The following is a 13,713-nucleotide window of genomic DNA, read 5'->3' as shown; positions in this document are numbered from 1 at the left end:
GCAGCTTTTAATTCCGCAGAATCAAGGCATCAACTACTGGAACATATTGCAAGCAAAAATATTTGTGTGCTTTTATTTTTGTGCTGGTTTCTCGTTGCGCGAAACATGCGAAAATTTCAACACTGCGAAAATTTCCACTTTTATAGTATACAGATACATTTTATATCTATTGAATTTCTCTTGAATTATAAATACCCAAAACAATTTTAAATCCAAAACCAATAAAAAACTTATCAAAATTAATACACCGTTAGAAAAAACACACAGTTTGTACCAAAGAGACCTAGGAAACAGGAAATACTGTATGAAATCTCTAGTCTATCCTCAGCTGTCTAAAATATTTAAATGTATATGAAACGAATTCACTACCTTCCATGTCACCTGGGAAGACAGCACATTGTGCCAGAACTTGCAGCAGCTTCTTCCTCATAAGAGCCCCACCCTGGTAGGCAGACCACCTCACGCAGCGATCGGCGACATCTCGCCTGCTGAACATATCGCCACCAGCCTGAGCGACGACGTCCATTGCCCGACACAGTGTGCCAACTTGCTGGCTCGCCTGCGCCTGCTCGGCCGTCTGAAACGGGAGTGGCCTTCCCTGGCGGTCAATCAAGCGCTCCCACAGCTGGAGGTCAAAGGTCCCCATGGAAACCCCGCCTTCGTCCAGCGACGCGTGCAGTCGCTTCATGATTGTTTCAAGATCCACTGGCAAGCTGGTACAGAGAATTAAACAGAATTATGAAATTAGTACAGAGTTTTAGAGCTTTGTTTACAACTTTGCATATCGCAAATAATGCTGTATATGATTCCACTATACTACAATGTGTGCGCTGTTTTTATAAACCTTTAAAATTTTGACAATGTTTTTTGATCACAGAAAATGTTATTCATTCATTCAGTTATTCAGTATTGATTTCTTTATATGTTGCACGTTGAGTTTCAAGGAGGCAATAAAGCAAACACCTTTCTGGGATTTTATTATAATGGCATATTCTAAGTTATCATATAACTCCACTCTTTATACCTTTAAAAGTAACCTCTCTCAAAGCAATATCTCATTTCTCAGAGTGAGCACAAAAAGTAATATGAAAACCTTTACATTTTTAGCATCTCTTTTTTGAACCATTAGTGACACTTAGAATGTCATATGCAACAAACACAATCTGGAAATTTCATAACCAAGCATCAAGACACGAAAGGACTCAAACTGTTTTTTTTTTCTTTCTCAGAAGCTTGTTTTGCTAATCAGAACAGCAGGTGTTCGTCCAGCTGACAAGCGTACCTCTCAGCCTTGTGCAGCACAGAGACGACGTATCGCACAGTTTGCTTCAGGAACCAATCCCAGTGGAGAGCCAGTTGCCCAAAGGAGAATCTATCGCTCTCTCTGATTGGCTGCTTGCAGAGCCGCACCAAGCGATCCCTCCACTGAAGGGCCACCAGAATCTGAAATAACAAGGACACAAACACACATTGACATACATGAATTAGGAGGCCAGGAAACGATAGGGCTGCCACTTTGCAGACTAAAAAACACACTGATGCAAAGCAACAACATTTTTAAACATACTAACACAAAAAACATTTTTAGTTCAAAAATGGAAATATTGGAACTGCTAACACATGCAGCATGAAGTTTCATTAGAAAAAATCATACAAAAGCATAGTAATTACTTTCTTACTATTATGAGGAAAAAATATTCTAAATAATAACAGATAAAAAAAAATGTCGCTACAGCGACTGGTTATACTCCCGCCAAACAACATTTCATAAGGTTTGGTCAAAACAACATTTCATAAGCTTTGGTCAAAAAACTGAGGAAGTAGTTAAATCCGCAAGATCTTTCCTTGATCTTCTGCCATTAATATGCCGTTACCATGGCAACGTACTTTCGGGTACTGTCGAAAAATGCGTCTTGCACATCTACAACCAAAGGCACACATCTGTACCAAGTTTCATGGAAATTGGGCAAAAACTGAGGAAGTAGTTTTGCCATGAAGCATTTTGCCCTATATTTTACCAATAACATGCCGTTACCATGGCAACGCACTTTTTGCCACTGCGGAAATATGTGTCTTGCACATTAACATATTCAGATGAACATCTGTACCTAATTTCATAAAAATTGATCAAAAACTGTGGGAGGAGTTCGCGACGCAAGATTTGTACCCATTTTTGCCCATAATATGCCATTACCATGGCAACGTACTTTTGGGTACTGTCAAAAAATATGTCTTGCACATCTACAACCCAAGGCACACATCTGTGCCAAGTTTTATGGGAATCGGTTGAAAACTGAGGAAGTAGTTCGCGACGCAAGATTTGCAACGGACCGACCGCCCGACCGACCGCCCGACCGTCCGCTGATTCCTATATACCCCCTTCAAACTTCGTTTGGCGGGGGTATAACAAACACACTACAAATTAGACATTTTCCCTGACCATAACTTATTGAGCAATAAGGACAAATATGATAGTTCAATCCAAAAACCTGATCAGAAATCATGAAGCTAAGAAAAGGATTTACAGCATCATTTCATACCAGCTCTAAAATGTATATTACGGTGTCTGGGTTGGTCCAGTTCTGACACAAAGAAAATTTCCTTTCTGTCACACAATGCTTCAAAATACCACAGAGCCAAATCCCCTGCCCTCCACCAAACTTAAAGATTGAATGCATCACAAACTCACCCTCAACAAAATGACCAAGACTATGGCACTGAAATTCTGACAATAATGAATTCCCTTTTGTTGTCTACTCCACGGTAATATTTGTCCAATTCCTTCAGTACCAGTGCCCGTTTTCTTTTGTCAATTTCCATAGTGAGAGGCTTTGCTGTGATAAGTTGAGCTTTGGTCCTACTTGAACCTACTTCTTCAATGTTTGGTTCTATTTTTAGACTTATATGACAACCATCATCATCATTGTCATCATCATAGTCAGTTAAACTTTGATAATATGAACACAACAAAATCATTACTCTTGTGAACACATTGGACATTCATTAACTAAATTACTAGACAATGTCATGTACTTTAAGATGCTAAATATACAATGCATGTCCAACACTGCGTACTTTGCAAGGCCATGTTCTTTCTTTGTATAGTACATTCTTTGAGAATTGGGCTCAGTGATTGAGTGGGACTTGTACCTGGAAGGCCTGGTCTTCGGTCAGTGGTTCATCAGCAGCCAGACCCTGTGACACAAACTGGTCCCAGGCCTGGAGAAATGGACCGACATGACTGACCATGGGGTGGGGCAGTGACTCGACACTCAGCCAACCTGTGGTATAAAGAAAATAAAAGCTGAAACTACAACAACAAAGGAAAAAAAGACAATACACTAACACCAGGTTTACAAGTAGGTAACATGACAAACAGTACACTGACACAAATTGTTGTCTTTCTCAGTCATTCTCCTTCAATGAAATTGAGTAGTGTATGGCCTGTTGTGTAAAGTCTTAAAGTTTTTTTTTATGTTTTTGTTTTCAAGTACCTGAAAGTTATCTTATGCCTTAAGTCAATGAAAACAAAAAAACCTAGGTCTGTGGAAAGACAGCCGGACTGTAAACTGTACAGCCATCATCTCTTCTTAATGAGAAATACACCTTGTACGCAGCCACTAAACCACTCCCCCCCCCCCCCCACTGAAAATACACACAATTACATAAAAACACACATATTGATTGATAGCTACACAGATAAGCTATTAAATAACTAGAAATGTCGCTATGGCGACTGGTATGCCTCTGCCATAATGCATGATTCTCCTAATAGGTCTAGATACAGTTCAGCCAGCGATCAAGTTCCCCCTAGATCGCGATCACGGGTGATCAGTGATCGCATACGCGATCATTGATTGTATGCAATTCGGCATACAATCAATTGATTGCGACATATCGCGTATGCGATCACTGATCGCCCGTGATCGCGATCTAGGAAGAACTTGATCGCTGGCAGAACTGTAGTATATGTGGACAATGTGTGATTACATTTTCACAAAATTGGCAAAATATTAAAATGACATGTTTGTCACAAATGTGTTGGAATGTTCACCTTCCTTGACCTAGGTTTAATTGGATGAATGGGAGAGCATGTCTTTGGGATTTAAGGACTTTAACTTGACTTTGACCCATTCATATATTTATGCATTGAGTAATTTTCAAGGTATGGAGAAAAAGTGCAATTTCTGTATTGAATAGTAAATTATTACCATTTTCATCTGGCCTTTGACCCTAAAATTCATAAGATAATCACTGTCAGGCAAAACATGCATAAATATGTGGTACGTTTCAAGATAACTTGTGCCACTTCCGAGATATGGAGGAAAAAATTAGTTCAGCACTTTCACTTGATCTTTGACCTTTTGACGGACGGACGGAAGGACGGACGGACGGACGCAACGGACAGACAGACGGACGGACGGACGGACAACCCGAAAACACAATGCCTCCGGCACCACTTCGTGGCGGAGGCATAAAAAAAAGCACATGAAAAACACAGACAGGGCAAATATTTATACCTGATTAAAAAAAGTGTGTATTAGCTGACATACCTTTACGCTCATGCTGCAGAGTTTGATCGTAGTTTATTCTGCCAAGATTTTCAACGAGAATATCGAGAACATTGTCGGATCCTTTTCCCTCCTGTTGATGCAAGAGAAGGCGTTGAAGAAAGAAAAAATTATACATGCTACAGGTTACATGCAGGAATACATTCTGTCATACATTGAACTCCGCTTATGCAGATCGTGTCTATGTCAAATAATCGGCTAAAACTCAATGAAAATATAAAACGTCCCTTCCCACATTCATGGCCTTTCACATTATTCCTCTGTACCTGCAGAAGTGAATTCAGTGGAAACTCAGTATTACGAGATCCCTAGGACCAAGACAGTTTCTTTTTTATCTAATTTCAGATATTTTGTCATACCAGTAGTCAATAGAAATATAAAACAAAGGAAATAAATTCAATATCATTATTCATAAATTAGTTTTATCAGATCTCTTAATATCGAGTTTCCACTGTATTGTCAAAGACAATTTGTTTTCCATCGTCTCATCGATATCAATTTAGGCAGAGTTGACTGTACAAAACAAAAAAGGAACCAATAACAACTATTTATATTAAATTAGTCCCTTGTGATTAATGACTGTGGAAGGAGATATATCTCAACATGAGACTTTTAATTTATGATTTCAATGTCTGACAAGATAGACATAGGCAGACATTGCTCCCACAGCCCCCAGAAGACAAGACGTAAATCAAAGACTACACTAGGGAAATGTTTCTGTTTACAAAGTCCTGCTGTAGCTTGCTCCATTCCATAATGTATCATTACATGAAAGTTACAAGGAGGAAACACAAGGCACAATGCTGGACAGCTTTCAGGGAGAACTAAGACCAATTAACCGTTACAATATTAAAAGATAACCAAAATTTCATATCATACAAGCATAGTACCATTTCTCTTTCCTTTTCTTTCCCATCTCTTTTTCTTTTTTCAATCACACATGAAAAATTGATTGAGCACTGTAATATTACCATAGAATACAGTGGCAGTAACCTACTATGCATATTAACCCGCTAAGCAGATTATGACTTCTAAACTCTATCACAGGAATGCTAACCTTGTAAATAGCATTGTAGCATTCTGAGGGCTAAAAAGGCCTTAGAAGGAAAACAGTATTTTCAACTTTCCTGCAATAGACATGACATCGTGTAATAATACAATTTGAGAAAAACAGTACTTTCCATGAAACCTGCAGTATTTTTGGGAAAAAAACAGAGTATAAAATACTATAAAAATGTAGTGACTTACACCAAACTCCACTTCTCTGTCCTCTGTGTCAGTCTTCCTCATTAACACGCCTATTTCTTCTCCATTCCACAGAACCTTGGGCAAGCAGAGAAACAAATTTGGGAAAGTTCAAACTTTGTTAGTGAGCACTGATTTAATCATCGAATAACCCTTTATGCTTCTTCATCAAAAGGTTTCTATGTAAGAATGAAACTCTGGTATGCAGAGCTGTAAACCATTTCATATATCAACAATCATGGCTCTCCTACAGCCGGGGGTTGCTTCAATCTTGTTGTTGTTGTTGTTTTATAGAAAGAAAGAAGAGAGAGAAAAATGCTTCAATCTCGCGGTAAAACTCTGCCCATGGAATAAGAATTTGGTAGTCCCTGTCTGCATTTCGTAGGCGGCCGATGCATGCACATTCATACAACTCACAATTTTCCTAAAGGACTGTTTGAAGTGGTGACATGGAGCATGTTGCCACTGTAAAAAAGTTGGACTGTAAAACATTACGCCTGCTTTTACTTTACAATGTACCTGTTGCGATGCGACTTATTCCACCACAGTTGCTCATCACGACATGACTCTAATACTTATGGTACAGAATACATGTAACAAACAAAAGCCATCAAAGAGAGAAGGCAAAAATTAACAAAAGACACACTGCTATAGCAAACAGAAATGCAAAGTACCACATATTAGATATTTAGAATTTAAACAAGGAAAAGTAGAAATTACGCGGTGCGTAAAATATGTCCCCGCCGGAAGTAGCATTTAGTAGCAAAATGTACAATATCGGTAAAAAATCAAGGTCAAAGGTCAAAGAAGTCAAAGGTCAAAATTCTGTGTAGAAGTTTTGAAGCCCTCACCTAGTGCCATCACAAAAAGCAAACGGAATCGAAATCGGGTTAGAAATGGCGAAGGAGTAGCATTTTGTAGCCAATGTACAATATAGGTCAAAAATCAAGGTCAAAGGTCAAAGAAGTCAAAGGTCAAAATTCTGTGTAGAAGTGTTAGCCCTCACCTAGTGCCATCACATAAAGAAAACGGAAATGAAATTGGGTTAGAAATGGCAAAGGAGTAGCATTTTGTAGCAAAATGTACAATGCAGGTCAAAAATTAAGGTCAAAGGTCAAAGAAGTCAAAGGTCAAAATTCTGTGTAGAAGTTTTGAAGCCCTCACCTAGTGCCATCACATAAAGCAAACGGAATCGAAATCGGGTTAGAAATGGTGAAGGAGTAGCATTTTGTAGCCAATGTACAATATAGGTCAAAAATCAAGGTCAAAGGTCAAAGAAGTCAAAGGTCAAAATTCTGTGTAGAAATTTTGAAGCCCTCACCTAGTGCCATCACATAAAGCAAACGGAATCGAAATCGGGTTAGAAATGGCGAAGGAGTAGCATTTTGTAGCCAATGTACAATATAGGTCAAAAATCAAGGTCAAAGGTCAAAGAAGTCAAAGGTCAAAATTCTGTGTAGAAGTTTTGAAGCCCTCACCTAGTGCCATCACATAAAGCAAACGGAATCGAAATCGGGTTAGAAATGGCGAAGGAGTAGCATTTTGAAGCAAAATGTACAATATAGGTCAAAGGTCAAGGTCAAAGGTCACAACTGAAATTCTGTGTAGAAGTTTCAAAGCTCCCATGTAGTGCTATCATATAAAGCAAACAGAATCAAAATTGGCTCATAAATGACAGAGAAGTAGCAAATTGAACATTTTGATCACACACGGACGCACAGACAGACGGACGCACAGACAGACGGACGGACGGACACACGGACACACACACGTACGGAGCCCGTTTCATAGTCCCCTGCTCGAACTCGTTCGGCGGGGACAATTACCTGCTTTCAGGGTTTTTGTTTTGTTAATCCTTCATTACTTATGATACTTTTTAGTCCTAGACAGTATTCAAAGTCTGAAAGATACATCTTTTTATCAGAAGCAATCATTATGTGATATGCTAATTAAAGCACACTTGATCTGTTAAGGACACTTATTTTGCTATAACACCAATTTTCCATAGACACCTGCCGGAGCACACATGTACTCGGAACTTGTGTTCAAAAGGGCAAATGCAAATTGCACAGATTACATGCTGCATTCATTTGTTTGTAAAGTTGACATGGACACTGCAGTTACTCAAGATTATATGCAACCTGGAACTCACTGTGAATACTCATTCTCACCTGGGCCCTGTCCCGTGGCGATATGGTCAGCTTCAGCTTGGCTGGCTTGGAAGGGACCCGAGTCCTGTAGAGCAGGAAACCGTAGCCCTGGCCACCCCCGTTATTGATTGGAAGCTTCTCCATTGCCTGCACGTCATCATTGTAGATGGGCTTCTGCATGGTTGAGAATGGGGAGGAGCATGTGTACACAAAGAGGGTGACTTGAGAAGGAAAATGTCTCACAGGCAACACACCCTGATGCTAAACAGCTTTATGAGGTGAGCTGACAATGGAGAGAGATTTCAGTATAAGCATGTATCTACATACCTCCCTACATCTAAATATTTCATACCAAACACTCTCCTGATGATACTAGGATATGAAAACCAGTTAAATGTTTTGTGAGCCAAAAAATAATGACTTTGGATAAATATCTTGACAAAAGAGATCTTCATTTAACATCACATGGCAGACAAGGTATGAAAATGAATGAGATTTAAATGTGTAGGACATACATAAATATGACTGATACACAAATATATATTATGTACGTGAATACTCACCCCTACAATTTCCAGTACTGATGGAAATGAAAGACTCTCTTGAACTTTGACCTCTGGATACGCCACTTTACCAATGGCCACAGGAAGATCCGGCAAGTGACTGGGAACTATAACAACATTTATTGAAGAAAAGTGTTGGAAGAAAATATGCATTAAACTCAGTGCTCAGCATCTTGAAATGAACTAAAGTGACCTCATATTCTTGCATCTACTGAGTACAGAGATATCATTTGATATACCTGAGTTACCAATTACAAATATCATGCTCCACGGCACCCTGTTACATAAAAAGATGGAATCAAACGTAAGTCAGAAAATCAAACATACATTAGGTATCAGTTAATCGGAGTTGAGTATTCAGAGACCTATGTTTGATTTTCTGTCTTCTGTTTAATCTCAACTTTTAAGCAACAGGGCCCTGATTATTGTTCTTCAAACCTGTGATACCAAAACATGTATTAGATTGATGTGTTGAATACATAGACTATTTTTGTGGACACAAAACACTGATATTGCTGTGTATTTAAACCCCTCCCCCCCCCCCCCCCCCAACCCGGTCACGGGGATCATTCTGTCTGCTGACAATTGGTTAATGCAACAATAAGTATCAATGGTACTTCGTATTGCTATTCATGATATGCAAATATTAAAAGCTGGAGCACAGATTGTTGAAATCAACATTTTCATTGTGAGGGCAATAAAGACAAAACTTGTCACAGCTGCAGCAAACTATTCTGCTTCTGCACATCAACATTTAATGAAAGCAATGCATTCATAGTTTTCTGTGCAAAGAGAGCAATGGGTTCACTTTTACCTGATCTCAATATTGTGTACAAATGCACTCATGACTCTTGATGTAACAACAAAATTTTACAGTCTATAGTCCAAGTCTAAAAATTAATTTACAAAAAATACTAATAAATAACTTGTTAAGTTTCTCTTAATACTAATGTCATCTTCAAAATGATCAAATCATTATCAGTGCTAACAGGAAATCTAGAAAACTTAATAACGTTTACTGCTAGGATTTTTTTCTGTCCTCACAGAGCATTTGATAGGTACATATCTCTCTCGGCTGTATAGAGCTTTTCCCACTCATTCATATTTCTTTTATCTTGTTGTCTTTCCATTCAGCCATCCATTCATCTATCTATCCATCCATCCATCTTTATTATTCATTAATCAATCTATCCTTCCTCTATCCTTGCCTCAATACAATTCAAAAGCTCTTGTACAAGACAATGTACAGGAGGAATATGCCAAGTACTGAGGTCTGAGAGTACTTGCACACAAAAAAAAAAGTCTAAAAAAAATCCCAAAACTTATGAAAAACAAAAAGGTCTCATGTGCAAAAAACTGAACATTTCAATGTATTTGAATCGCTAAAAATCTGCAAAGTGGGTTTGGGGCCGAGGAAAAGAATCTGAAATCAGATTGAACTCTCACATCCCAGTAAGTAAGACTTGATAAGTAAGACATGCTTTATCATGCATGTGATAAACATCAACCTTGACCCATTCAGACTTGCGTTCAGCACGGTGCTGAGCTGCAAAAGTGCAGAGCCACATATACCTCGTCCTTTGCCAGTGTATTTCTGGATAATCTCCTTGAGTTTGAAGAACTTCTCAGTAGTGTCCCCTGCTTCAGATAATGGAGCATCATAATCTAGAGGGATATAAAGAGTAGAGCATATCAACATTCAGACGTAAAGGAAATGCACACCTCATTTACGGCGTACAATTCATCAAACGTATAAATGTGAATTCAGTGAATGCAGACAGAGCAGTGAAACATATACACGTAGTGACAGTTCATAGGAAATCAAAAACAAAAGTTGTCCAAAAGTTTATTACAGCTGTAATTCTTTCTTCCGCTCTCAAAATCAAAACAGAGTTTTGATTTATGAATATCAGTAAGATGACAAATTTGTATTTAACCCTTTCGCGTCTTTGCACATCTCGCTAATTTCGCAAAACTAAAAACATCACAAAATATTCAGCGTAGTACAGGTAAATTACGTGTAAGTCTATGGGAGCGCTGCAGTATCGTAATGTAAGGTTGTATCAATTCTGATTTTCTAGACTGAATATTCATTTTTCTATCATCTCCAGAGTACAAATGATTACTATCAGAGCAGAGAGTTCATGACATCTTCCATGCATAGCTCACCATAGCTGGTAATAGTAGGTTTATAACCTCCATCATAGTTGCCGCCATTCATAAAGCCAAAGTTGGTGCCACCATGGTACATGTAAAAATTCACCGATGCACCTTTCTCCAAGATGGCTTTCGTCAAGCCAGCAAGTCCTACAAAGAAAAATAAATAAATAAATAAATACATACATAAATGAATAAATAAATACATAAATAAATAAATACATAAATACATCAATAAATAAATAAATAAATAAATAAATAAATAAAAAAATAGACTTGTCAATCACACCATCTTACAAGTTTCTTGAAAGCTTGCTAATAATGCTAACAGTGATAATGGTAACTGCAGAGTACACTAAATAGGAAAGAATCATGCAAAGAAGATATCAGAGTGAAGTCTGGTTGCACACTTTTTAAAAAGCATGTCAATTTTCCCAGTGGCAACTTGTGATGTCCAGTGCACCGAATGGAAAATCATCGTCATTAATCAAGCTTAAGAAAAAGCATAGCTAAAAGTAAAAATAATGCAATGTATTAGGCTGTGGGGTAGTAAGCCTCCTATTCATTGAAGATGTCTCTACAGATAGAAAGCCAACCACTGTAAACAGTTAATTTTGACAGCAAAGTTTAGCATGTTCCTTGTATGTTTTATAATTAGTAAATTTTTTGGAAGTGCGGCATTTGTTTGGGAAACTGAGGTGCACTTTCAATTAGAAAATGTCTTCCTACAGCTGATTTGAAAGAGGCAGTTGGCTCCAGATCTACAAATCGCTCTCAACAACAACAACAAGATGCAATTTTGGTTCATCTTTTCTATAAGTTGTATGTAGATGTGGTCAGTATAGCTTGCCTTCACTGAACACATGGTAGGTAATACAGTGTAGGTGTGGTATTACTATTAACCACACTTACCAGTAGTATTACTAGCACTACATACCGTCTTCAGTTATAGTATGGCTATACAGTATACTGACCACCTAAATACACATATTTATTTTAATCCCATCTTGCCCTGCATGGGTCATTACTAGGATCCTGTCATGGGCCTTTTATTCTTTCTGTTTTTTTTTTTTTATTGGATATATTGTTACCTCTGTCTCATTTCTCTTCTGTTCCTTTATCATTTACAAGGCAATCGCCAAATTGTGTCTCGCCCATTCGCGTACAAGGAATTAATATTTTTTATAACTCCCAGAAGTTAATTGACCTGCTTATGACCTTTGACCTTGTGGTGACCTTCAATACCCTAAGGGACATTTACCATCCAAGTTTGGTCACAAACGGACAAAGGGATCAAAAGTAATGAGCCATAATCGAAACGCGCCATAAAAACTTAACATTGGGTCCTAAAAATTTGTTGACCCCTTTCTGTGACCTTTGACCTTGTGATGACCTTTAACTCCCCAGGGGACATCTACCGTCCAAGTTTGGTCACAAACGGACATAGGGATCAAAAGTTATGAGCCACAATCAAAACGCGCCCTAAAAACATAGCATTGGGCCCTAAAAGTTTGTTGACCCCTGTCTGTGACCTTTGACCTGTGACGACCTTCACCTCCCCAAGGGACATGTTCCATCCAAGTTTGGGCACAAACGGACAAAGGGATCAAAAGTTATGAGCCATAAACAAAATGCACCCTAAAAACTTAACATTGGGCCCTAAAAGTTTGTTGACCCCTGTCTGTAACCTTTGACCTTGTGGTTACCTTCAACTTCCCAAGAGACATCTACCATCACCCAAGTTTGATTGCCATTGTAGCAACATGTGCTGAGTTATGTGTGATAAGAGAGTCTTGCAAGTAAACTTTAACGTATGACCTCAAATGACCTTTGACCTTATCATGTGACCTCTTACGGCACCATAACATGAAGGTACCCCCAGTGCATCTATGACCCAAGTTAGGTTGTAATCCAAGCAACTTATGTGAAGTTATTTGTCAAAAGAGAGTCTTGCAGGTAAACTTTAACATAGAAAAGAGGGTCTCGCACATACCCTTTAATATATGACCTCAAATGACCTTTGACCTCATCACATGACCTCTGACAACACCATAACATGAAGATACCCCTAGTGCTTCTATCACCCAAGTGTGGCTGCCATTGCTGTAACAGTTGCCAAGTTATGCATCATAAGAGAGTCTTGCAGGTAAACTTTAACATTTGTGACGGACGACTTACGACGGACGGACGACGGACGACGGACGGACGACGGACGGACGACGGACGGACGACGGACGGACGACGGACGACGGACGGACGACGGACGGACGACGGACGACGGACGGACGACAGAGGGACGACGGACGGACGCCATTTGGATCCCTTAGTCTCGCCTTCACCTCCGGTGGGCGAGACAATAATGAGATCAATGAAGTGATGATTAAAAAACACAGAAAAACTGCATGACCAGAGACAGAGTTGCATTTTGACAGCTGAATAGTGCACATGTGCATACATTTCACATTCTGCTAAACTATTTTGTGGTAAAAATCAATAGACCCTAGGGTATTTGAATGATACAAGTACTTTAACATAGTAATAATTTTGTGAACTTGTAAATTAACCACATAAAAAAATAATAAAAATAATAAAGACAAGGAAAAGTAGAAATTACGCGGTGCGTAATATATGTCCCAGCCGGAAGTTTAAATCTTTGGATTTAATTTATCATTATATTTCTAATACATCACTTTTTTTCACACTTATCACAAACAAAATAATTTTAAGAATAAATGTGAAATAAACATAATAAACTGTCCTTTGCACTGGTTCACTCAACCAGCTAACCGCGCGCTGTCTTGTAATCGTATAATCACGATAATCTTGCCAACCCAGCTATGTACACTACGTTTTGCAGGCTTCTCAGTTATCAGTACAAAGGCCTAGGCCACTCATATACACGGAGGGCAGGTGGGACCATTTTGGTGGGGCCACATTCATGAGTACAGTGTATTTGACAATTTATACTGTGGAAGAAAGCCCAACCCGGGGAAGTCTTCCCGGCAGGACTTCCATATGTACCCCCCG

The 13,713-nt window shown here is 38.8% G+C and overlaps 1 protein-coding gene across 1 annotated transcript; it reads right to left on the bottom strand.

Annotated features, from left to right (window-relative positions):
• Positions 1-459: 459 nt before the first annotated feature.
• LOC139715004 (beta-galactosidase-1-like protein 3) lies at positions 460-10,836 on the bottom strand (the record flags this gene model as incomplete). Its single annotated transcript, XM_071626642.1, has 10 exons — positions 460-508; positions 552-713; positions 1,283-1,443; positions 3,151-3,281; positions 4,554-4,644; positions 5,820-5,894; positions 7,988-8,140; positions 8,530-8,636; positions 10,102-10,194; positions 10,699-10,836. Coding segments are annotated over 10 exons (1,160 nt in total), but the record flags the coding sequence as incomplete, so codon positions are not given.
• Positions 10,837-13,713: the final 2,877 nt, after the last annotated feature.

This window comes from Diadema antillarum, unplaced genomic scaffold (assembly GCF_040938485.1).
Source record: "Diadema antillarum isolate AM-2024a unplaced genomic scaffold, OU_Dant_1.0 seq00002620_RagTag, whole genome shotgun sequence".
In the NCBI taxonomy this organism is placed as follows: domain Eukaryota; kingdom Metazoa; phylum Echinodermata; class Echinoidea; order Diadematoida; family Diadematidae; genus Diadema; species Diadema antillarum.
This window is presented reverse-complemented; position numbering and strand designations above follow the sequence as displayed.